This window comes from Sus scrofa, chromosome 1 (genome assembly GCF_000003025.6).
Source record: "Sus scrofa isolate TJ Tabasco breed Duroc chromosome 1, Sscrofa11.1, whole genome shotgun sequence".
Lineage (NCBI taxonomy): Eukaryota > Metazoa > Chordata > Mammalia > Artiodactyla > Suidae > Sus > Sus scrofa.
In genome coordinates, this window is record NC_010443.5 from 127,878,280 (window position 1) to 127,903,035 (window position 24,756).

The following is a 24,756-nucleotide window of genomic DNA, read 5'->3' on the forward strand; positions in this document are numbered from 1 at the left end:
GCTCTCCCCTTTGCCCTAGGTGACTACGCTGGCTTTCCCGGTTGTGGGCTGCTTCGTCTCCATAGCACTTTCCGCCACGATCTCAAGATTTATGCCTCTGATGAGGGCCGCGTCCAGATGACTGCTGCTGCCTTTGCTAAGGTGCACACTACAGTTCCCCCACAGCCCCAGCCTCTATTAAGTGGAGGAGCAGAGTTTGGAGAGTTTGGGAAATTGCAGGGTGTTTGTGTGCCAACTCAGAGAAGATTCTGCTTGTGTCTGAGTGCATTCTATAATATGGAGAACAATTAGTGGAGTGAGCCCCTTGACCCATATCCCAGCTCCCAAGCCTACTCTCTTTTACCTTTGGGACCATCTAGGCCTAGGGGAACTAGACTGGAAGGAAAACTAATAGACTTTGTGCTTCCCTCCAGGGCCTTCTGGCTCTCGAAGGGGAGCTGACACCCATCTTGGTACAAATGGTGAAGAGTGCCAACATGAACGGGCTCTTGGACAGTGATGGTGACTCCCTGAGCAGCTGTCAGCACCGGGTGAAGGCTCGGCTGCACCACATTTTGCAGCAGGACGCACCCTTCGGCCCTGAGGATTATGATCAGGTCAGGCTCACCCTATCTTTGTTCCCAACGCACCTGATCCCCAAGTCCTAGATTTCTAAATAATAGTGATCACTAATCATATTTACTTTGTGCCAGGCACTGTTTCACATGCTTTCCATACATTTTATCACTTAATCCTTACCCTGTGAGAGACATGTGGGTCCATAATTTGTCATCCCCATTTTTGTGTGTGTGTGTGTGTGTTTTTTTTCCCACTTTTTAGGGCCACAAGTGCAGCATATGGAAGTTCCCAGGCTAGGGGTGGAATTGGAGCTACAGCTGCTGGCTTATACCACAGCCACAGCAATGCCGGATCAGAGCTGCATCTGCGACCAGCACCACAGCTCACAGCAGTGCCAGATCCTTAACCCACTGAGCGAGGCCAGGGATCAAACTTACATCCTCTTGGATACTAGCTGGGTTTGTTTCTGCTGAGACACAACAGAAACTGCCTGTCATCCACAATTTTGATAATCAAGATTTTCATAACTTTGCCACCAAGATTCATTTGGCAGCAAAACCTGACATGATAAGACTTTCTAATCCTTCTTTATTCTACTTAGTATAAATAGATATGCAGTTTGCTGCAGAAGTATTAAAGTATTTGGTTATGCCCGAGGCCCTGCTGGAGGTGTTATATCACAGATGGCATATGCACTGTATTAATTTCCTGAAGTCGAAAAAAAATTCTCAATTCCAAAACATAGCTGATTCCAAGGTTTTTGAATGAAAGAGTGTTTCAGTTTATCTATTGCTGTATAAAAAAACTACTCCAGGAGTTCTCTTGTGGCTCAGCAAGTAAAGGGTCTAGTGTTATCACTGCCACCACCTAAGCTGCTGCAGTGGCACAGGTTTAATCCCTGGCCTGGGAATTTATGCATGTTACAGGTGTGGCCAAAATAGAAGAAAATAATAAAATTTAGAAAAAAATAATAAAATTAAAACAAATTTAAAACTCCTCCAAGACTCAGTTACTGAAACAACAATCATTTTATTCTCTTACAGTTGTGTACTCAACTGATTTTGCTTAGTTTCTTTCCTAAAATTGCCCAGATACTGTTCAGATGTTGGGGCTGTCCATTTGGAGGCTCAGTGGAATGCTGGGATGGCCAGGCTCTCCCCCTCTTCTTGGTCTCCCGGTAGTCGCAGAGCTTCTCCTCTCCATGTGTTTTTTCCTGAAATAGTAGCTTAGGACTCCCACAAAGCAGAAGCTTTCAAGCTTTTTTAAAGATAGGGCCAGAATTAGCACAACATAACTTTCTTTTTTGTGTGTCTTTTGTTTGTTTGTTTTAGGGCCATACCCAAAGTATATGGAAGTTCCCAGGCTAGGGGTCTAAGCAGAGCTGCAGGTGCTGGCCTACACTGCAACCACAGCAAAACAGGGATCTGAACCATGTCTGCGACCTACACCACAGCTCATGGCAATGCTGGATCCTTAACCCACTGAGCAAGGCCAGGGATTGAACCTCTGTCCTCATGTATACTAGTCAGTTTTGTTACCCCTGGGCCATGTTGGGAATTCCAGAACATAACTTTCTTATTTTTTCTTGGTGAAATGGTCACAAGGCCAGCCCAGATTCAAGGGAAGGGCAATGTGACAAAGAATCAATGACCTTCTTTAATCCACCATAGGAACTATGGACCTGTGCTGCTTTCCCCCCATTTTACAGATGAGGAAGTGGGAAGAATTTAAGCAGCCTTTCCAAGGTCACTCACGGAATGTAACTCAAGAGCCCAGGCTCTTAGCCACCACAACATACTGCCTCCCAGTATTAATCACAGTGGATGCCACTACCCGGTGCCATTGTTTTCCCTGTGAATCCAGGCCATGATTGACTGGGTATCACATGCCAGTGATTCTCTATCATCTTCCCACTCACAGCGCTTCATTTCATGACTGTTGTATAACCATTTTTGATAGATTTTTTTTTCTTTTTAGGGGTGCATACACAAAATATGGAAGTTCCCATGCTGGAGGATGAATCAGATAATGTTAAAATAAGATAATGTTATCTCTGTTACACACTCATGAAAACATTCTGTGGGGATTTTGAGGGATTTTGGTTTAATCTTTATTTCCTAGCATTTTCCATATGTATTTTATTTACTTTTATTTTATTTTATTTTTATTTTTTGTTCTTTTCTTTTTTAGGGCTACATGCACGGCATATGGAGGTCCCCAGGCTAGGGGTTGAATCAGAGCTTCAGCTGCCGGCCTACACCACAGCCATAGCAACGCGGGATCCGAGCGCCATCTGTGACCTACACCACAGCTCATGGCAATGCCGGATCCTTACCCAGGGATCGAACGTACGTCCTCATGGACACTAGTTAGGTTCATTAATCACTGAGCCACGATGGGAACTACCTCCATGTGTATTTTAGAACCTCCAAGAAAAGAACCTAGATTTATTTTCTTTCCTCTGGACTCTAAGTCCTTTAAGATCACCTCTTCTTAGATGACTGTGTGCTAGAGCAGTTCACACCTCTGGACTGCTAGTGTTCCCAGTAGCCTAAGAGTGCCTGTTGGAGTGAGGTGACAGGTAGAGCTTGTTTGCAGGCAGCCCCTGTAATAAGTGCACAGGAATCTGCTCAGTGAGCACTGAGCCTATCTTGCTTTTCCTCTCTCCATTCTCCACAGCTGGCTCCCACTGGAAGCACTTCCCTACTCAACTCCATGGCTGTTATCCAGAATCCCGTGAAGGTCTGTGATCAGGTATTTGCCCTGATTGAAAACCTCACTCACCAGATCCGGGAACGGATGCAGGACCCCAAGTCTGTAGGTGGGTCTACCATCTTCTTTTCAGGGCTTTAGGGATGGGTGGGCTCCTCAGGCCATCCTGTGTCGTCTCCTGAATGTCTGAGACAAGGCATCCTCATCTCCCTGGTTCTGCTTCAGCTTTGTTACGGTCTTTTGTTAGAGGTAAGGTCTTTGGCCCTCTCTGACTGCCCGTCTTCCTTGCAGACGTGCAGCTCTACCACAGCGAGACACTAGAACTCATGCTGCAGCGCTGGAGCAAGCTGGAGCGTGACTTCCGACAGAAGAGTGGGCGCTATGATATCAGTAAGGTCCCTGACATCTATGACTGTGTCAAGTATGATGTGCAGCACAATGGGAGTCTAGGACTTGAAGGCACAGCAGAGTTGCTACGTCTCTCTAAGGCACTGGCGGATGTGGTCATTCCCCAGGTGTGTCTCACAGGAGGGGTTGAGCCTGGGGATAGGGGTATTGGGAAGGAAGGAGAGAAAAGGCAGAAGGGAGAGGCGGTGTGGGAACCGGGGAAAGGAAACTTGGAGAATTAGCTGAGTTGCTGCAATTCTGAGAGTCCACCTGGCTCTGAGTAAGCACAGGAGGCCAACCGAGGAAAAACCTGGAGAAGGGGGAATGTGGTGAATTTGAAAGAAGCCCTCGACCTGAGGTGAAGACAAGCATGATCTTGGGCCTGGGAGTATGAGGCAAGGAGAAAACAAGGTTCACTGAGGTGCTTCTTCCTGGCCTCTGGCCCCTAGGAATACGGGATCAGTCGGGAGGAGAAACTGGAAATTGCCGTGGGCTTCTGTCTTCCCCTGTTGCGGAAGATACTCCTTGACCTGCAGAGAACCCACGAGGATGAGTCTGTCAACAAGCTGCATCCCCTGTGAGGGAGGGCTGGGTGGGGTGCTGGACGGAGGGAGGGCACATCAAGGAGCTCTTGGGGGAACCAAGAACAGAAGGGCTCCTGGGATGGAAAGGAGAGAAGTCTCAGAGGCGGGAGGAGGGAGCCTGTGGAGGGTGGCAAGAGGACCAGCTGACAGTGTGAGTGACTTAGCTGTTATCTCAGGTACTCCCGAGGAGTGCTCTCCCCAGGCCGCCACGTTCGAACTCGTCTCTATTTTACCAGTGAGAGCCACGTCCACTCCTTGCTCAGTGTCTTCCGATATGGGGGACTTCTTGATGTAAGGATCCTTCTTTGTCCTTCAGCCTATGAACATCTTTTCCCATCATTCTTTTTCTTTCTTCCTCGTGTTCTGTTTTGCTGTGAGCTTCCTCAGCTCTCTTTGTGTCTGTGCTCATTCCCTGACTCCCTTCTCCCTGGGCGCTGGCTTACCTCTTCTTGTGTTCACTAGGAGACCAAGGATGCACAGTGGCAGCGAGCTTTGGCTTATCTTAGTGCCATCTCAGAGCTCAACTACATGACCCAGATTGTCATCATGCTTTATGAGGACAACACACGGGTGAGGAGCCAACAGTGTGGGATGAGGAGAGGGCCCCTTCTTTTTCTTCCATCCCCTTCGAGGGAAACGTCCTTATCCTTAGAATTTGTAGAATCCAGTTAGGTGTGGGGCCTAGGCACAGCATGGCAGAAGGCACCCAGGAGGCTCCTCCTGCAACAGAAAACATATTTTGGGTTGGTGTTGAGCCAGAGAGAAACCATAGAACCTAGGGAGGGTATGGAATTTGGACAGTGTTACGAGTCTTTTAAACATTGTTACACATACACCTTCGCCTGGATCCACAAAGATATCTTTTTTTTTTTTTTCTTTTCTTTTTTCTTTTTTTTGGCCATGCCTGGGGCATGTGGAAGTTCCTGAGCCGGGTTGAACTGGTGCCACAGCAGCAACCCAGGCCGCTGCATGAACAACGCCGGATCTTCAACCCACTACACCACAAGAGAACAACACAAAGATGTCTTTACATGTACACTGTAGCAAAGCTGAATTCTTGTGGGAGATGGATGGTGGGGGAGGGTGGTGAAACTGGAATCTGGAAAGTCAGGTAGAGGTGAGCGCCTGAGGATCCTGTAACACTAGACTGTAGTTGGAGGGAGCTGTTACTGCAGGGTGTCAGAGACTCTGAAACCGCAGGCCTGGGAGGATGTCTCCTCTTGAGTTCCTCTCTGTTGTCCCTGCCTGGTCTTCCACCACTATATCCAGCTTCTCGAGCTGCCCCTTCATCTGGTGATAGGACCCCCTGTCGGAGGAGCGGTTCCACGTGGAGCTGCACTTCAGCCCCGGAGTGAAAGGCGTTGAGGAAGAAGGCAGTGCCCCAACTGGCTGTGGATTCCGTCCAGCTTCTTCCGAGGTGGGTGAGAGTGCTGGGATTTGGGGCTGGAGGATTTAGGAACCAGGTAGTGGGAAACTTGGAAACAGTGCAGTGTGGTTAAAAAGGTTGAGGAGACTGGATTAGGAGGCTGGGGGCCGCTGACACCTCTCCTGTCTGTCTGTTGTTGAGTAGAATGAGGAGATGAAAACAGACCAAGGCAGCATGGAGGACCTGTGCCCGGGGAAGGCATCAGATGAGCCAGACCGAGCATTGCAGACCTCACCCCAGCCCCCTGAGGGCCCTGGCCTCCCAAAGAGATCACCCCTCATTCGTAACCGCAAAGCTGGCTCCATGGAGGTAATAGAAGGGACTTGGGTGAAAGAAGTGGTGGAAGTGCTCATAGGACAGTGCCCATGAATCCTTTGAACCCCCTCAGGGGAATTCTTGGGACCTTAAACAGAGTCTTCTGATGGATGTGTTTTACTTAATCTCTCTTTCACAGCTGTTGTCCTGGTAAAGCTCTTATAAGCTGGTTACTACTCCTGAGGTTAAAGAGATGCCAATGAGGGGTGCTCAAGAGATAAGGGCATTAAGAAATGAGATTGAGGAGGAGGCCTCTGGATGAATTTGAAAAGGCAGTTCTTTAAAAGGGAATATAGTGGAAATGGCTGAACTCTGGGCTGAAATCCCAACCTGATAATGAGCTGCTGTGTGACCTTGGACAGGTACCTTCTCCAAGCCTAAATTTGTTTCATCAGAAAAATATAAGTAATACCATATAGATGCTCAGTAAACGTTAACAATGATAACAATACAATTGATATTAAAAGCCAGGCCTTCTCTATCTCTTTGTTGTCTTGGGTAAATACTCATGGCTCAGATAGTAGTAAATATCACTTAACTTAAAATGACATTTTTTTTTTTTTTTTTGCCACACCCTCGGCATGTGGAAGTTCCTGGGCCAGGGGTCAAACCCGGGCCACCACAGCCACCCAAGGTGAGGCAGTGACAATGCTGGATCCTTAACCTGCTGAGCCGCAAGAGAACTCCTAAAATGGCATTTTAATTTAAGCCCTTTAGAATTATCTATACTCTCATCCCAGAAAGGGAGTCAAGTCTTCAGGTCTGTCTTACTCCCCTTTGTTTTGATGAGATTTGTCAGCCTGGGCCTGTTTTGCTGTTCTTGCAGTTTGTGTCTAGTCCTGGTTCTATTTCTCTAGCCTAGAGGAAAGAGCTGTTGTAAATTTCACATTGTGTCCTGGGGTAAAAACCAGTGTTTTGGTGTTTTGTTTTTTTTTTCCCCAGAGGGATCCTTTCCCTCTTTAGCCCAATGACACTCTTTTTAACCTGATGGTTTATCCCTGTCTCAGGATCAACTGACTGTCTGATTTGAGTCCTGCTTTGACAGATGAATTTGTTCACCTGGCTTGGTGCCAGCTCTCTGTCTTAAAGGACTTGGTCTTTTCGTTTTGGAATATCTCAGAAGAATCCATAACTAGCTTACATAGGTTCAGCCAAAGGTTTATGGTTCAGATTTCGGAGAAAGCTGAGAAGACAAACTGCAGTCTTTGTTCTAGACTCATCTTTTCTTCCTGATTATTCTGAGATAGACCTGAGGTCGTGAATACTCAATTTCTTTAGATGGGATATGCATCATTTTCTTTTTGAGGCGTAAGTCAATCTCCACAGTACACTAGTACTCTACAGACTCATGTGACTACATCAAATGGACAGAATGACATATAATCTTCCATTAATAAGTTTTTCCTCCACGTCTAGATATCTTCCCTATTCACATTGTCGGCCAGTCTCTCTAGCACTGTTGTGCTGGACTCCTTTTTTTCTTTTGATTTAAGCAGTCAAGGGACAGAGGCAAAGCAGAGCTCTCAATGTATCATCTCTCACACTTGATGAGACTGACTTTGTTCAGGCCTACAGGAAGCTTCCTGTTGTGATCACATGCCTTCCTCTCAGTTGGCAGTGTTGCTTATCCCATGGCTATCCAGGGTGATATGCTCCTTGGCTTTGTAAGAAAATCTCTCTGCTCCTTGGTCACAAGGCTTTTACTATTGATATTTCCTCTACCTGTTCTATAAGTATAGGCATCGGCAGTCTTATTCTTGTCAGCTACAACCCTTATCTCCATGCCTTCTTTTCCTCTTGTCATTTTATATTTTTGGACTGAATACAAAAATCTGTGACCTTCATAGCAGCTTTGCCCAAGACCATCATCCTCTCTAGCCCTATAACCACCTCTGCCCAATGGGCACTGGGGCTTTTGGGATCCTGGGGGTTTGAGGAGCCGTGACCGGCTTTCCACCCGGTCTGATTGCAGGTCATGAACATGCAGTGCACGGGGAACCTGGACCTGATCCCCTTGCGGGGACGGCGCCGCCGGAGGTCAGGGGACCTCCCCCGGCCTTCCCCAGCCATCGGCCTACAGCCCCGGGCTGTGTCCACTACTCACCTGGCATCCTGCACACAGGTGTCCCTCCCTACCTCATCTTCCTTTCCTGCCTCTGTCTTTGCCTTTTGGGATGTAGGGACTCAGAACACTGTTAAGGGGTCTGTGTGTATCGGGGGTTGTGTGATTGAGCCCTTGTGGGCTTTAAGAAATCAGTTTCATGTCTCCAGGAGTGGAGGGGGTGGGATTCTTGGTTCAGATAAGAAGCTGAGTATGGTTGCTGAAGCCACAGCTGTCCCGTGGAAAGAAGAGAGTGGCCAAACTTTGCTTCTTATTGTGGCTGAGCTACTGTGATTGGCTTTCTGAGTCCTCTGGAGAGATATGTAAGATAAAGGAACCCTGCTCTGCTGAGAACGGAGAATGGTTCAATAATGATTTCTCAGATTTGGGATTGGAGGGCTGTGGGGACAGGCATCTTGGAAATAGAAGTGCCTTCTAGTATAGAAGGATTCCCTGGACAGTCCCCTCTACAAAGTACACTCAGACTTGGCACTCTTCTTCCTTACAAAATCCTTTGGTTCTTAAACTTTCTGACATTGCTTGCTTTTGTAGGGGCAGGGATTTGGGACTTAGGTTTTAGGCTTTTTGGTTGAAGGGGCACAGCGGTAATATAGAGTCCCTTTTCTCCAGGTGCTTTCTGAGACTTCATCCTCGAGGCCTGGTGGCTACCGACTCTTTTCGTCTTCACGGCCACCAACGGAAATGAAACAGAGTGGCCTAGGTATGGTTTTTCCATCGTCTCTCACCTGTTGTTGGGAAGGGATGTCTGTCTGTTCTTTAGAGTTTTATTGTGGGAAACCTTGATTGAGGGAGTTGGGGTCATCCAGTCAGTGGCATTGTTGGGTGGGCCAGGGAGGTCGAATTGGGAGAAGCGATATTTAGGTGTGAATTTTGATTCCAGATGATTGTTTCCATTCCAGGAATGTGTTTGTCTTTTGGTTTTCTACATCGACCCCCATTTCTCTGGTTGAAGGGCATTTTTCTGACTTCCCCTCTTATTTCTTATTTATCCCACCAGTGTAGCCCAGACTTTAAGGGACCATGGAGACTCTGACTCTTCAGAGTTATCAGAGACAAAGCTATAAATAAAGGCACTTGTGAGCCCCGTGCCCACCTAAATGTTATATTCCTCATTTGGAGAACTGGTGCCCTGTCGTCCTTTGAGATCCATGTTTACTACATCCCGTTCTGGCCCCTCCTACCTCCATGCGCTCCCCTTCATCCTCTCCTAATCCTGTAATTTTTTTTCCTTCCTTCCTGAAAATTGAGGGACAAATCTGAGACTGGTGTAGTGGCAGAGGCTTCTCTCAGGACTTTGAGGGAATGTCTCTTGATTTTTTTGATTCCTGGAGAGGGGTGGAGAACATCATTCAACTTTTCCTAAGAACACAGACTGCAGGAAGGACCAAGCCTCAGAGGGTATTGTATTCTGTGGGAGTGGGGAGTGGTCCTTGGGAGGGACTATCTTTGAACACACTGCCTATGAGCCAGTAACCAGAACTGGTTAGAGACCATGGTGTGGGGTCTAGACTTGGTCCCCTGGCTGTTTCTATCTTGTCCTATTATTTTCTCCATTTAGCTCCTGTCATTTTCCTGTTACTTTCCTCCAGTTTCTTGGCCCCAAAATGGTTAGCATTTGGACTAGCAGAGGGGGAGAAGAAAGGTTTTGGTAACTTTCCAGGCTAGTTTTATGGGAGTAGATTGCCTTCTAGTTCCCTGAAATGAGGTAGATGATTTGGTGCATGAAAAATAAATGACAAATGCAGAGATCTGTGATAGGAACTTCTTTTCCCAGGAGTCCCAGTAAAGAATAGGTTTCAGGTAGGCTGGGAGAGAGGCTAAGTGTGTCTGGCCCAGTTATGCGGGAGTGCTATCAAGAACAGGACAGAGGTATGGAATGGATCTGGTTGACAGATGGTGGTGGTAAGGTAAAGACTACCCTCTGAGATGATCCAAGGTCCAGGCTGGGCAGGATTGGCAGGACTACACCAGAAAATTATTTAGTGGAAGAAGTAAATGTAGAACAAAGCCTAGGGGTGGTCTGGGATAAAGCCAGCTAGTTTCAGCTTCTCTGAAGAAAAGCAGACAAATATGGTTTTCTACACCAACCCCCATTTCTCTGGCCGAAGTGCATTTTTAGCAACCCTTAGTTCTCCCTGGAACCCTAACTAGATTAAGATTTGAGCATAGGATTTGAGCATAGGATTTGCAAGACAATAAGCTTTTGAAAGGTGAGGGGAATTGCTGCATAGAGGAGGGTCCTTCATTCCAGGGTGGAAATAATCAGCTATCTGAACTTCTTGATTTCTGTGGTGACCCTGAAATGCTGAGCCCCCCGAAGCCACGTTCCTGGGCAGGCTCTCGAAGGGAACTGATCTCCTCTCCGCTCTGTCCATTCCCCCCCTATGAATGTTAAGTTCCCAAGCCAAACCCAGGGTCTTGGCTAAGGTGGATTTGGAAGTAGAGGAGTTAAATGCCACAGCCTTGATTGTTAATCTTGTTTTCGTCCTGCCCATTCTGTCCTTACAGGCTGCAATAGGAGAGGGGACCATGGAGATCCAACCCTATACTTGGTCAGATATTTAGGACAGGGGCTGGCTTGATTTATTTACTTAAGGGATTGTTCAAGTTTTATTTACTCTTCTCATCGGCAGGTGTTCTCTTTGAACTTCTGTGTGTGGAACTCTGGCTTTGAGCATAGGATTTACAAGACAATAAACTTTTGAGAACAGAAAAAAAAAGTGTCATTTTTTTTTCCTGTTCACCAGGGCCTCCTGAGCAGAGTGCTCAGCAGATAGCAGGCATGTTCTACGTGTAATCACCTGACTCTTCACTTACCTTTCGATTTCTGTTTCTTCTTGAAACCGAATGCTCTGTTTCTTCTTGACGAAAAAAAAAATATTTCTTTTCTAACTGAATACAGTTCATCCTGAGAGTCAGGAGACTGGATTCTAGTCCAGCTTAGCTCCTAACAAACTATATGACCTTGAACAAATGAGATACCAGTTTTTTGAGTCTCAGTTTCTTCATCTCTAAAATAAGAAGGTTGAACTGGATAATCTCTGAATCCTTTCCAACTTTAAAAATTCAGGGAGTCTCCTACTTTCTTTCTTGGAAAAAGTACAAAGGCCTAAAGGAAGATAGAAGGGAGAGAATGTTGGATGAAACACTTAGGTGTTGGAAGAACTTAGAAATTGGAACTTATAAGAACTGGGAATTTGAGTTGAGGACTCGAAACTTGGTCTCTAGTTTCAATCAGAGTTCTTTGCTTTTAAAATATATAAGGGACTAGATCTCTGGGGTCTTCCAACCCTATATCCAGTGTAAAGAGCAATGAATTAAATCCAGGGAGATCTAGAAGAATCTGCCCATCCTTTTACCATTCCTGGGAGCCACCTGGAGAGCATAATCTATCCCTTTCAGTAGCTTTGAGTCCCCTAAAATGACTAACTCTATATTTGTAGTGGCCTCTTGTAACTGCCGTGTAGACTTCGGGGAGAATCCTCACCTTGCTTGCCCAGCGTGGCTGTGGACAGTGGTGAAAGCTCTTTGTGGTTCTGTGAAGTGGCTCTGAATGGTTCTGTGTGTATGTCTTGATGTTGTCATGTGAAACTGTGTGTATTTTTGTGTGGTAATTACAGCTTTGCGTGGCTACTAATACACTCCCGGCCTTTCAGGCTCACAGTGCACGGGGCTGTTCAGCACCACAGTGCTGGGCGGCTCCTCCAGCGCCCCGAATCTTCAGGACTACGCCCGCAGCCAAGGCAAAAAGCTACCACCTGCCAGTCTGAAGCACCGAGATGGTATGTGGGTGGGTTTTGGGGGGCAACTCTTTTCTTCATTTGTCCACCAGTAAGGACACAGATCAAGAACAGTTCATGCTTAAGATGGCACTGACATTGGCCTTATAATGAGTTTTCCACATTAATTGTAGAGGGGAGAAGGAACCAAGACCCCACCCACCCCTCCATTTGCATTCCCTCTCACCCTACAGATACTACTTATTTATGCTTATCCCTTCATAATCTCCCACATTCAGCCCTGCTGCATCAGTTTACTCCACCTTTGTATTCTTTCCTGGATTCTGGCCTGTAGGGGTAAGGACCAAGGAGGGTGTGCCATGGTCAGTTAAGAATGCAGTGGAGATTTGATTCAAATCTGGGATATCAGGGATGGGGAAGTTGTCCATCCAAGGCAGGAAAAATGATATGGAAAGAGACTGGGGGAAGGGAGGAAAGTTTCTACGAAGATCTTCTTTCCAAATGACCAGAAAGAGGATGTGACGGTGAGATTAGGTTGTTCGTGGGGCCGCGTTGTGGTCGAGATGACACATGGCTTCCTGTGAGGAGACTATGCCAGAGGAACAGCTGGAAATGTGGTAGTCAGGAATCTAAGGGGTGGGGGTGGGATCAGGTCACACAAGGACCGCAAAGAGCAGAGCATATTGTGAGCGAATTCCAGAGCAGAGGGTGGGGACCGCGGTGGGTATAATCCCCGTGATGTCTTTTCTCCCCAGAGCTCTTGTTTGTCCCGGCCGTAAAACGATTTTCTGTGTCGTTTGCAAAGCATCCGACTAACGGTACGTTTGCTTCTGACTCAACATCATTCCTTCTCACCATGTCCCCTCCAGACACTTAACCTCTGAGCTCTGACACTGACTTCCCCTCTCCCTCCACTGTGTTGACACCTGCTGTCTCTGAATGAATCACTCACTAATTGTCTCTCTTGGGATACATCCCTTGTTGTGACAAACCTTAACCTTGGTTGCAGCCTGGCTGCCCGATCCCTGTGGCAACTCAAGGTCTTATTTCCATGGTCACCATCATCACCATTGTGTCACTCTGTTTGGCATCATCCCCAAAACATTAATTAAACCTCTCCCTTTCCCACCACATGACTGCCAGTCTTCGTACAAACCTGGTAATGGTCCCCCTTCTTAGGAAGAGAGTAGTATTTCCTGTATCACCTCTGTTTCTTCTCTCGTTTCTCTACCCAACTCCTCAGCTCATATAATTTCGATCTTCCTGTTTTTTGCATCAGCTCTTTTGTTGGAGTGGATGACTGGTTTGCTTCCCTCTTGGAGCAATGCCGCAGTTTCCAGCTCTCAAGCCTACCCATGAAGGCATTAGTCTTGAGTGTCTCATTTTCCATCTCCATCTTCCTTCCTCCTACCATTGTGTGTATTTTGTGTGGCTCTTGTGCTCCTGACATCTGCTTTATGTTACTACTAACCTAGCGCCTGGGCCTAGGAAGCAGGAATCCAGATTGATTTGGGATAAAAGAGAGAAAGAAGGGAGTAGGAGGTGGTAGTAAAGGCAAAAGGATTGTGTCTTGAGTGTTTTCGTGTGGTTTCCATATAGGCGCAGCCTACCTCTGGCACTGCTGTCTCAGAGAAGGGGAAGTGAAGAGTTGAGGGGTCTACTGGGGATTCTGGGGGAGCTCAGGAATGAATAATATGTTAAGAATACTGAGGAACAGGGTATGCCCACGCTAAGGTGGGAAAGTTTAAAGAACTATGTAAACCAAAAAACTGAAGGGCTGTGATCTTTTTGTAGAGACCTGGGCAGAGGAACCCAGGACTTACTCCTTGTTTTTTCCTTTATAGCCTTAAGTTTCTCTCTGCATTTTATCTTGTCTTCAAGGTAACTCCAGTTTTGTTAGATTCGGTTTTCTTCTGTTCAAGAGCTAAGGCTCCCTGAGGGAAGTAAAATTAGCCTGGTTTCCTGGCTGGAAAAAGCTCTAGGTGCTGATCACCCTAGCCAGTGGCAGCTATTGGATTGTAGCCCAGTCAGGCCATCCATCTCCACTAGGCACTGCTGAAGTCTTCCTAGGCTGACCAGCCTCTGCTTGCTTAGTTTACATCCCTACCCCACCCAGCTCCCATTTGTGCCTCTGATGGGAGCTTCCCATTCAGAGTGGCCTGACTGCACCTGAACTGTTAGATTCAAGTGCTTCTGGCCTTTATGTGCCACACTCATCTCCAGCATATAGGGCCCCGGTGCACCAACCCCCACACTACAGCCCGGGATTTGAACTTAGGAGACTCGGTACTGGGAACAGAAGATAGTGCTAGGAACTTGGGCCCTTGACATCAGAGCTAAATCACAGCTCTCTTAACCCTTAGGCTCTGTGAGAAAAGATCCAAGTTCATAAAACAGATCCTCAAACCTATGTATCTCTAGTTCCCTGAAGCCTTGGTTAGCAGCCTCACCAGTTGAAGAAAAGAAGAATTAATTCTTGCAGAAGGAGGAGAGGAGGAAAGACTGGACAACTCAGGTATAGTGCAGGAGAGCAAATTCAAGATCTCCACCACCCTGGACACTTCCAGAGGGCTCCTGTGGCCTTCATTCTTCTTATACTTGAGCTTGGAGGCTAAAGTGCTTGACAAGCCAGAATCTGGGATCTACCTATTGGCAGTAGGAGAAACTTGGAGCCTTTATATCTCTTGTTGAACATTATCTAGGTTTAATTTGGCCCTCAGGACAATATGAGGGCTCTACCCCATGACCAAATCTTGCTGGACTCCCCCAGCAATTACAGAGTGGATGCTCTGTCTGTAATTGCTTTGGTAAGATTGGTCACAACAGTGTGTCAACCTGCTGTCCATCATCATCCTCTCTTTGCCATGAGCTGTGGCTTTGAAACAGCAGCTGGAGAAACCAGATCTGGCTTTGGAAAGGAGGCACGACAGCACTGTCTCCTTGCTTTGATGGGAGAACAACCCTCAGCCCATCCCTCCCTCTGTTCCTGATAAGCTTCTGTCACATCCTGTGACTACATCAAGTGTTTAAGTACGGCCCATTACTAAACTGCACGCTGAACTTACCAAAGTGAATTAATATAATGCAAAAGAGACTGTGGCTCTCCCTTATCCAAAATGTCAAAAGTGTGCTCACTGGGTTTGCCAAGCTCATTTTCTTCTAGGGACCCACGCAACTGTACAGTTAGTGCCTGGATAGAGGCCGAAATCTCTCTTGACATCCCAGCTAAGGTCTCTGGAAACCAGTCTCTTGGGATCACACTGTGGAACCCATTCTGATCTGGGAGTTCTGAGTAGTCATCCTTAGTTACTTTGATCCTAGCTTCTCAGTACCAATGTCCTGTCATCAGTTCTTAAGACCCCCATGCCTTTTCCCCAAGATCTTTGCCCTACTCTTCCTCTTAAACCACCTTTCACTGTCTTCAACCACTTCCAGCTGAATCACAAGTATCCACAAAGTTTGCCCAGTAGTGATGATAATAAGTGGTTCAGAATTGAAGCTTTTCCGTTGAACTAGTCAAACAAAGTGCAGTTAGACTCACTAGCAGTGGGAAGAAAATATAAGATGATCTCTTTGGCTTCTGTAATGGATACAGTGCCCTCCAAGACTTAGGCAAACACTTTTTAGGAAATCTATATGTTTGAACAAGAGTGAAGGATTATTAATCCATATTGGCATTTTCAGATATTAATTCCATTTTGTACATGCTGTTTTAAAGGACACCTGGTTCCCTGCTAATCTGTACCAGCTGCCTGACACCAGCCCTGCCTGTGGCTGTCTCAGAGTCTGGTCCAGAGAGCCTGGCCTGAATCTTTAGATTTTTTTAGCTTCAAATTGTATCTTTTGTTTTGTTTTGTTTTGGTTTGGTTTTGTTAGGGCCACACCTGCAGCATATGGAAGTTCCCAGGCTAGGGGTCCAGTGGGCGCTGTAGCTGCTGGCCTGCACCACAGCCACAGCAATGCAGGATCCGAGCACATCTGTAACCTACACCACACATTATGGCAATGCTAGATCCTTAACCCACGGAGTGAGGCCAGAGATCAAACCTGTGTCCTCATGGATACTAATTGGGTTAGTTACCACTGAGCCACAATGGGTACTCCTCATACTGTATCTTGATAACCTGTCCCATTCTTCACCATCTTCTCTGAGTGACTTTGAATCTTTTCAACTCTGTGCCAGCCTCATAGATACATTTGTCTGAGAAGCAAGCCCTCACTAGGGTTTGTCCAAGAGTGATCAGGGACATTGGAGTTCCCAGCTATGGAATTTGCCAGCTCGCCCCTGTCCAGAACCATGTGACTGCTGTCTGCAAGCGCTGACTGAATTATATTCTGTGAGAAAGGGGAGGGCCTTGCTGTATGATGAGGTCTCACTAGCCCCTTCTTTTAGACTCACTTCCTTTAGCATGATGCCAGCACTCTTCTTCCCTGCAAGAGATGCCCAGTGGCTCTGTCTCTGCTTCTCTCTTAGCTCACCTTGGAGCTGAGTGGTCCCACCTCCCAGTAATGCTTATGTCAGCCAGTGCCCCCCTCATTGTCTCTCCCTCTTCTCTTTCTTTATCTTTGTGCTTCCTGCCGTGGGCCCCCAACCCCTCCAGAGCTGCTGGATGACCAGCACCCTGTGGTCCGGTTGCTGCGCAGTTTTTCCTCTGACTGCACAGGGGGCCGGCCAGTCTCCTTGGATGCCACGCTGGCGCATCACCTGCACCAGTGCTCCTACCACCTGCGCCTCTTCCGGAACTGGCTGCGCTCAGGCCAGGATGACCCCGAGTGCCTCTACGGTACCCCCTGCCACCAAGCCGGCTGCTGCCATTACCCTGGCTGGGACTGACTGCTTTGCTTATTGCACTTCTGGCAGGAGAGCCACCTGTTCCTTTCTCCTATTCACCCTAAGGTTATGTGACTTGCATTTAGTTGCTTGGATGGGACTGGGGCCAGACTGCCTGGTAGCTGTAGCATTGGCTGCTCATCCCTTTCCTATTCTCCTTCCTCACTGACTCCTACTTAGGCCCAATTCTCTTCAGTATAGGAGTAGTTTCTTTCCCTGGAATCTGTTCTTATCGCTATGACCCTCTACTACCATCTTCCAATCTAGACCTTTTTCTAGCCACTCTGAGGAGCTAGAGGCTGTACCTCTCCTGCCCTCCTGCCGCTAGAGCACAGGGGGAAATTGAGGCCTCAGGTGAATCCTAGAAAATGGTCAGGTATAATCCTTTTGAGTTGTATACCTTTTAATCATTATTGAACAGGAGGCTACGTCTTACATAGATATTGTGGCCCTGCCTACCTGTAGTCCCTTATAAGGAGATGTAGAGGAAGCATGGGAAAGATGAGGGACTGAAAAAATGGTTGAGATGTATGCTTCTTGATCCTCCAACGGGGACATTTTTTTTCCTCCCAGCAAGCTCCAGTGTTAGAGTTACACATTTAGGTTTACCCTTTACCCTACCCAGATTGGTAGATCTACATTGGAATTGTTGGGTTCAGAGCAGAGAATCAGTGTTTATTCTTTTTTCTAGGGGGTTTGTCTCATTTTCCTGAAGGAATAGAGAAATCCTAGCAAGTCTGGGGTCTTCAATGAGAGCAGAGGAAAGAAGCTTTGATGTGATGGAAATGACCAAGAAAGAACTTCCATTCCCCAACCTGTTCATGCATGTGGTTTTCCTGAGCTGAGCTTCATGTGTATTGCATGCCCTACAGCTTCCAAATATTCTAGCCTTTCTACCCATATCCTAAATCTGCATGAACCCCTCCTCAGATCCCAAGCCCACCTCCTTAATCTGGTTCTCTTGTACATGATCCCTGAAATCTGCTGTTTCTTCCCAGCTCCATGACCTCCCTACCTCTCATTTAGACCTACAGTTTCACCCCTTACCTCTGGACCTTTGTTTTATTCCCCCCACCCCAGAAATACAAGAGCAGTGTAAGTGCTTACTCTATTGGGATTCTGTTGACTTTTCCATGAGATATTTCTGGCTCTCCATAGGTAGGATTAGAGGTGATTTGACTCACCTGGAGGCCTCAGTAGAAAGACTTTGTAGGAAATCTGGAGGTGACAGAAGTAGACTCCTGTAGGGGCTCTAAAGAGTTCCCTCTCCTGAGAACCTTGGATACCCCACACTCCAAAAGCCACAGACACTCCTGATGGTTCTCAGGGACTGTCCATGCTTCCTTGGCCAGTTAGGGTATGACCAACAAATAACAGTGACTTTGCCCATCTCTTTTCTAACAGGATTCGAAGGGTGTTCCATGGTACCTACCATTTACCCCCTGGAAACTCTGCATAATGCCCTTTCTCTGCGTCAAGTGAGTGAATTCTTGAGTAGAGTCTGCCAGCGCCACACTGATGCCCAAGCACAGGCATCTGCAGGTATGCAGAATACTCTTGTACCCCCCTCTCTCCCCCTACTCCCATGCTTCCTAGAACATGAGTAATACAAAGACAGTCAGTATGAAAAAGACACAAAAGTAGAATTGAAAAAAAATATTTAATTGCATAGGTCAACTCAAAAGTACAGAAATATGGAGTTCCCATCGTGGCACAGCAGAAGCGAATCTGACTAGGAATCATGAGGTTGTGGGTTTGATCCTTGACCTCCATCAGCAGGTCAAGGATCCGGTGTTGCTATGAGCTGTGGTGTAGGTCGCAGATGCGGCTTGGATCTGATGTTGCTGTGGCTCTGGTGTAGGCTGGCAGCAACAGCTCCAATTAGACCCCTAGCCTGGGAACCTCCATATGTGGAGGGTGTGGCCCAAAAAAGATAACAAAACAAAACAAATGTATAGCAATATCACAGAGTTCCTGCTTTGGTGCAATGGGATTGGCAGCGTCTCAGGAGCACTGGAATGCAGGTTCAATCCTCAGCCTGGCACAGTGGGTTAAGGATCCACTGATGTCACAACTGTGACTAGGCCTCAGCTACTGCTCAGGTCTGATCCCTGGCCCAGAAACTCCATATGCCATGGGGTGGCCGAAAAAAGGGAATTCCCTTGTGGCACAGCAGATTAAAGATGCAACGTTGTTACTGCAGTGGTTCAGGTCACTGCTGTGTGGCAGATTCAGTCCCTGGCCTGGGAACCTCCACATGCTGCAGGCATGGCTAAAAAAAAAGGAAAAGAAAAGGAACTCTCTCTCCCTCCAAGGTTAACTTATAAACTTAATGTGATCTCAATTAAAATACTGCTGTTTTGGTTTTGTTTTTGGAGGTTTTTTTTTTGGTTTTTTTTTTTAGGCCCATACCTGCGGCATATGGAAATTCCTAGGCTAGAGGTTGAATCGGAAGCTGCAGCTGCTGGCCTGTGCCACAGCCACAGCAATGTGGGATCCGAGCTATGTCTCTGACCTATATCACAGCTCACAGAAATGCTGGATCCTTAACCCACTGAGTGGGGCCAGGGATGGAACCCACATCCTTGTGAATACTAGTTCGGTTTGTTTCCGCTGAGCCACAGTGGGAACTCCCAAAATACTGCTGTTTTTCTAAAGTCAAATTGATTCTGAAGTTGTTATTAAAAGATAGGAGTTACTGTTGTCACTCAGTAGGTTACGAACCTGACTAGTATCCAAGAGGATGTGGGTTCAATTCCTGGCCTTGGTCAGTGGGTTAAGAACCTGGTGTTGCTGTGAACTGCAGCGTAGTTCATAGACGTGGCTCAGATCCCATGTTGCTGTGGCTGTGGTGTAGGCCAGAAGCTATAGCTCTGATTGAACCCTTAGCTTGGGAACTTACATATGCCACAGGCATGGCCCTAAAAAGGAAGAAAAAAAAAAAAAGCAAAACTTGGAGTTCCTTTGTGGCACAATGGGTTAAGGATCTGACATTGTCAGTGCAGCAGCTTGGGTCGCTGGTGAGGTGCAGATTTTATCCCTGGCCTGGGAACTTCCACATGCTATGGGAGCAGCCAAAAAAATTTAAAAGTTAAAAAATAAAGAAGCAAAAATAGCCAAGAAAACCTTGAAAAGAAGAGTAATGAAGGTGTGGTGGGCCTACCAGATTTTAAGACATTCTATAAAACTTATATAATAAAAACTATGTAGGAGTTTCCTGGTGGCTCATCAGGTTAAGGATCTGGCATTGTAACTGCTGTGGCTCAGATCCCTGCTGTGGCACAGGTTCACTCCCTGGCTCAGGAATTTTTGAATGCTGTGGGCAAAGCCAAGAAAAAAAATTAATGTAGTTTTGTTCATGAGTAGACAGAGACCAATCAAACAAAATAGTAAATCTAGAAATAATTGAACTTAGCATTTCAAAATACTAGGGGAAACATAGACTTTTTAATAAAAAGAGTTGGGAAAATTGAATAGTCATTTGGCAGAATTTAAAATTGAATCCATACTTCATGCTGTATACCAGGATAAACTCCATATGAATCAAATTTCTAAAAGTAAAAATTAAGCCATGCAGTAGGTAGCTCCAAGGACTTGTCCTCCCACAGCAACACCAAAAAATCAAGCAAAAATTGTCTAAATCATCTTTTTCAGAATTCTGGAAAATAGTCAAAGGTTTATAGCAATCAGGAAAACGCTGAATCAAGAAAGAGTCAACCTGGAGTTCCTGTCGTGGTGCAGTGGTTAACAAATCCGACTAGGAACCATGAGGTTGTGGGTTCGATCCCTGGCCTTGCTCAGTGGGTTAACGATCCGGCGTTGCCGTGAGCTGTGGTGTAGGTTGCAGATGCGCCTTGGATCCCGAGCTGCTGTGGCTCTGGCGTAGGCCGGCAGCTACAGCCCAATTAGACTGCTAGCCTGGGAACCTCCATATGCTTCGGAAGCAGCCCTAAAAAAGGCAAAAAAACCCAAAAAACAAAAAAATAAAAAAGAAATAAAAAAATAATAAAAAAGAAAGAGTCGACCTAAACATCAGCATTTTAACTTGCTGTTTTCCTACCCTCCTTCCCACCTTGTTAGCAGTATTGCAGATGGCAGCCCAAGTTCTCAGTGTGGGACCATGTTCCTTATTCTAATTGTGTTTGTTCTAACTTGTCTGTGGGCTACCTCAAGGACTGACACAGGATGCTTACCTTTGTTTCACCTAACCTGGAACTTATTCAGGGCTGGAAAGTGGCTATGAAGAGAATGTTCCTTGAAAACTTTGTAAGGCAAATGAACAGAATGCTGCTGTCTGGGTCCAAAAACAACAAACAACAAAAAACAAAACTGTATTGGAGGCAAACAATAGGCATATTGAAAGCTTGGATGGAAAATCTGGGAAAAGATTTTTTGGGAAAATTACAGTACTCAAAAGCAAGCACATAAACTGGGGAGTTTGGAAAGGTATGTAAATGCCTAGGGAAGGACACCTGCCCAGAACAGACACAAGAAGACCCTAAGCTTTACTTCTGGCTAAACTCTAGACTTGGCACAAGCAGGAAGTGAAGGCTAAGGGGGAGTTATAAACAGTCTGGTTAAGCGTTGAAGGAACACCTCAGCATAGAACCAACCTGCACAGACAGAGAGCTCCCTTCCCCTCACCTTGTTTATCTTCCTCCCCCTGATACTTTTGGTTTCTGGCATTCAAGGAAATCCTTGTCAAAACACTAGCTGAAAACAAGCTAAAAGAACAGAGATTTGAGAGGCTACACATGACAAAGAAGACAGACTCCACAAAAATAGTTGAGAAAAATCCCTAAATAGTCACAGCCCACAGCAAACAACAACAAAAAAAACCCCAAGGAGGAGTAATCTGATTTTCAAAGTTAATAATAATATTTAAAATGTCCAGTTTTCAATAAAAAAATTATAAGATGTACAAAGAAACAAGGCAGTATTGTCTATTCATGGAAGAAGTTAACAGAAATGGTCCTTGAGGAAGCATAGATATTAGACTTACTAGAAAAAGATTTTAAATCAGCTATTAACTGCACGTCAAGAACTAAAGGCGGAGTTCCCACTGTGGTGCAGCAGGTTAAAGATTCAGTGTTGTCTCTGCAGTGATGTGGGTTTGATCCCCAGCCTGGCACAATGGGTTAAGGATCCACTGTTGCCGCAGCTGCAGTAGGTCACAGCTGTGGCTTGGATTTGATCCCTGTCCCAAGAACTTCCATATGCTGTAGGTGCAGCCAAAAAAAAAAAAAAAAAAAAAGAATTAAAGGAAACCATGGACAAAAACTAAAGGACCTCAGTAGAATGAGATTTTAACAAATAGAGAATATTATTAATGAGATAAAATATATAAAAAGGAACCAAACAGAAATTCTGGGGCTGAAAAGTATGAAACAAATGAGAAATTTACTGGAGGTTTTCTTAGGAGGTTTGAGCGGGCAGAATTAAAAGTCAGCAAACTTAAAGACAGGTCAGTTGAAGTGGGGGAGGGATGGATTGGGGTCTGGGATTGGCGTGTGCACACTATTGTATATGGAATGGGTGGTCACTGGGGACCTGCTATATGACTCAGGGAACTCTACCCAATATTCTGTGATAAACTATATGAGGAAAGAATCTAAAAAAGAACAGTTATGTGTATGGTATAATTGAATAACTTTGTTGTACAGCAGAAATTATCACATTACAAATCAACTATACTACAATAAAATTTTATTTTTTATTTTATCATTTTTATTTTTTCCATTATAGTTGATTTACAGTGTTAACACTTTTTTTTTTGCTCTTTTTTTTTTTTTTTTTTTTTTTTTTTTTTTTTGCTATTTCTTGGGCCGCTCCCACGGCATATGGAGGTTCCCAGGCTAGGGGTCCAATCGGAGCTGTAGCCACCTGGCCTACACCAGAGCCACAGCAACGCGAGATCCGAGCCGCGTCTGCAACCTACACCACAGCTCACGGCAGTGCTGGATCCTTAACCCACTGAGCAAGGGCAGGGACCTAACCCGCAACCTCATGGTTCCTAGTCGGATCCGTTAACCACTGCGCCATGACGGGAACTCCCAGTGTTAAAATTTTTAAAAATGAAAAAAAGAGGTAGATCAGTTGAAGGTATCCAGTCTAAGGAGGAAAAAGAATGAAGAAAAATGAACAGAGCTAAAGATATCTGTGGGACACCGTAAAACATACCACCATATGTATACTGAAAATTCCAGAAGGAAAAGAAAGAGAGAAAGAGGCAGAATCAAAAATGGCTAAAAACTTTCAAATTTGATAAGTACACAAATCTATGCTTCCAAATAGTTCAAACTCCAAAAAGAAATCCACACTGAGACACATCATAATCAAATTGTCAAAAGACAAAGAGAAGATCTTAAAGTAGCAAGAGAAAAGCAACTTGTCACAAACAAGGGGTCTTTAGTAGATAAACAATCAGTTTCTCATCAGAAACCATAGAGGCCAGAAAGTAGTGAGGTGACATATTTAAAGTGCTAAAGGAAAAGACTGTCAAGACACAAGAATTCTGTGTCTGTCAAAACTGTTCAGAAATGGAGGAAAAATCAAGACATTTCCAGGTAAACAAAAGCTGAGGGATTTTTGTCACTTGTAGATCTGCCCTGTAAGAAATGCTACAAGGAGGCTTTTAGACTAAAGTAAAACGACACTAGACAGTAACTTGAAGCTGTATTAAAAAATAAAGAACTCTGATAAAAGTAAATACAATGGCAAATATAAAAGCCAGCTTTATGGCATTTTTGGTTTGTAGCTCCCCTTTTTGTATCATATGTGACAAAACACAAATGAATAAGACAACCGTTATAAATCTGTTTTAACAGGCATCCAGGGAGTTCCCGTCGTGGCTCAGTGGTTAACGAATCCGACTAGGAACCATGAGGTTGAGGGTTAGGTCCCTGCCCTTGCTCAGTGGGTTAACGATCCGGCGTTGCTGTGAGCTGTGGTGTAGGTTGCAGACGCGGCTCGGATCCTGCGTTGCTGTGGCTCTGGCGTAGGCCGGTGGCCGGTGGCTGCAGCTCCGATTGGACCCCTAGCCTGGGAACCTCCATATGCCGCGGGAGTGGCCCAAGAAATAGCAAAAAAAAAAAAAAAAAAAAAAAACAAACCAAAAACGGGCATCCAGTGTATAAGATGTAATTTGTGACAATAACAACATAAGATGGGGACTGAGCTTTATAGGAGTGGAGTTTTTGTATGATATTGAAGTTAAATTGCCATCAGGTCAAACATTGCCACTGACCATACAGAAATAAAAAGGATTGGATTGTAAGAGTATCATGAACAATTACACGCCAACAAATTAGACGGCCAAATGAAAAGGACAATTCCAGGAGTTCCTATTGTGGCTCAGTGGAAACAAACCCAGCTTAGGATGTGGGTTCAATCCCTGGCCTTGCTCAATGGGTTAAGGATCCAGCGTGGCCGTGAGCTGTGGTGTAGGTCACAGATGCACCTTGGATTTGGTACTACTGTGTCTGTGGCTGGCAGCTGCAGCTCTTATTCAACCCCTAGCCTGGGAACTTCCATATGCCATGGGTGCAGCCCTACAAGGCAAAAAAAAAAAAAAAAAAAAAAAAAAAAAAAATTCCTGGAAACACACAGACTACAAAAACTGAACTAAAAAGAAAGAAAAAATCTGAACATACCTATAACAAGGAAAAAGACTGAATTCATAGCAAAAACTTCCCAACAAAGGAAAGTACAGAACTACAGGGCTTCATAGATGAAGTCCCCCAAACATTTCAGAATAATTAGCCCCAGGAATTCCCGCTGTGGCTCAGTGGGTTAAGAATCTGACTGCAGGAGTTCCTGTTGTGGCTCATTGGGTTATGAACCTGACTAGAATCCATTAGGATATGGGTTCAATCCCTGGCCTTGCTCAGTGGGTTAAGTGTCCCGCATTGTCATGAGCTGTGGTGTATGTCACAGATGTGGCTCAGATACCACATTGATGTGGCTCTGGTGTAGGCCAGCAACTACACCTCCAATTTGATCCCTAGACTGGGAACTTCAATATGCTGCACCTGTGGCCCTAAAAACAAACAAAAAAAGCGTAAAGACAGACTATAGAAAGG

The 24,756-nt window shown here is 45.7% G+C and overlaps 1 protein-coding gene across 34 annotated transcripts in view; it reads left to right on the forward strand.

The window, feature by feature from the left end:
• Positions 1-24,756, forward strand: part of PPIP5K1 (diphosphoinositol pentakisphosphate kinase 1) — a 50,015-nt gene that overhangs the window by 12,793 nt on the left and 12,466 nt on the right. For 10 of the 34 annotated variants that reach the window (XM_021096683.1, XM_021096756.1, XM_021096694.1 and 7 more), the window contains 15 exons: positions 20-141; positions 414-596; positions 3,238-3,379; positions 3,562-3,785; positions 4,107-4,234; positions 4,418-4,532; positions 4,704-4,811; positions 5,542-5,658; positions 5,812-5,976; positions 7,955-8,104; positions 8,714-8,804; positions 11,761-11,886; positions 12,600-12,662; positions 16,446-16,628; positions 18,080-18,217. In XM_021096683.1, coding sequence (XP_020952342.1) covers positions 20-141; positions 414-596; positions 3,238-3,379; positions 3,562-3,785; positions 4,107-4,234; positions 4,418-4,532; positions 4,704-4,811; positions 5,542-5,658; positions 5,812-5,976; positions 7,955-8,104; positions 8,714-8,804; positions 11,761-11,886; positions 12,600-12,662; positions 16,446-16,628; positions 18,080-18,217 — 2,055 coding nt within the window. The remainder of the gene's footprint in view (positions 1-19; positions 142-413; positions 597-3,237; positions 3,380-3,561; positions 3,786-4,106; positions 4,235-4,417; positions 4,533-4,703; positions 4,812-5,541; positions 5,659-5,811; positions 5,977-7,954; positions 8,105-8,713; positions 8,805-11,760; positions 11,887-12,599; positions 12,663-16,445; positions 16,629-18,079; positions 18,218-24,756) is intronic. The other 24 variants (XM_021096881.1, XM_021096806.1, XM_021096880.1 and 21 more) reach the window with 12 other exon arrangements.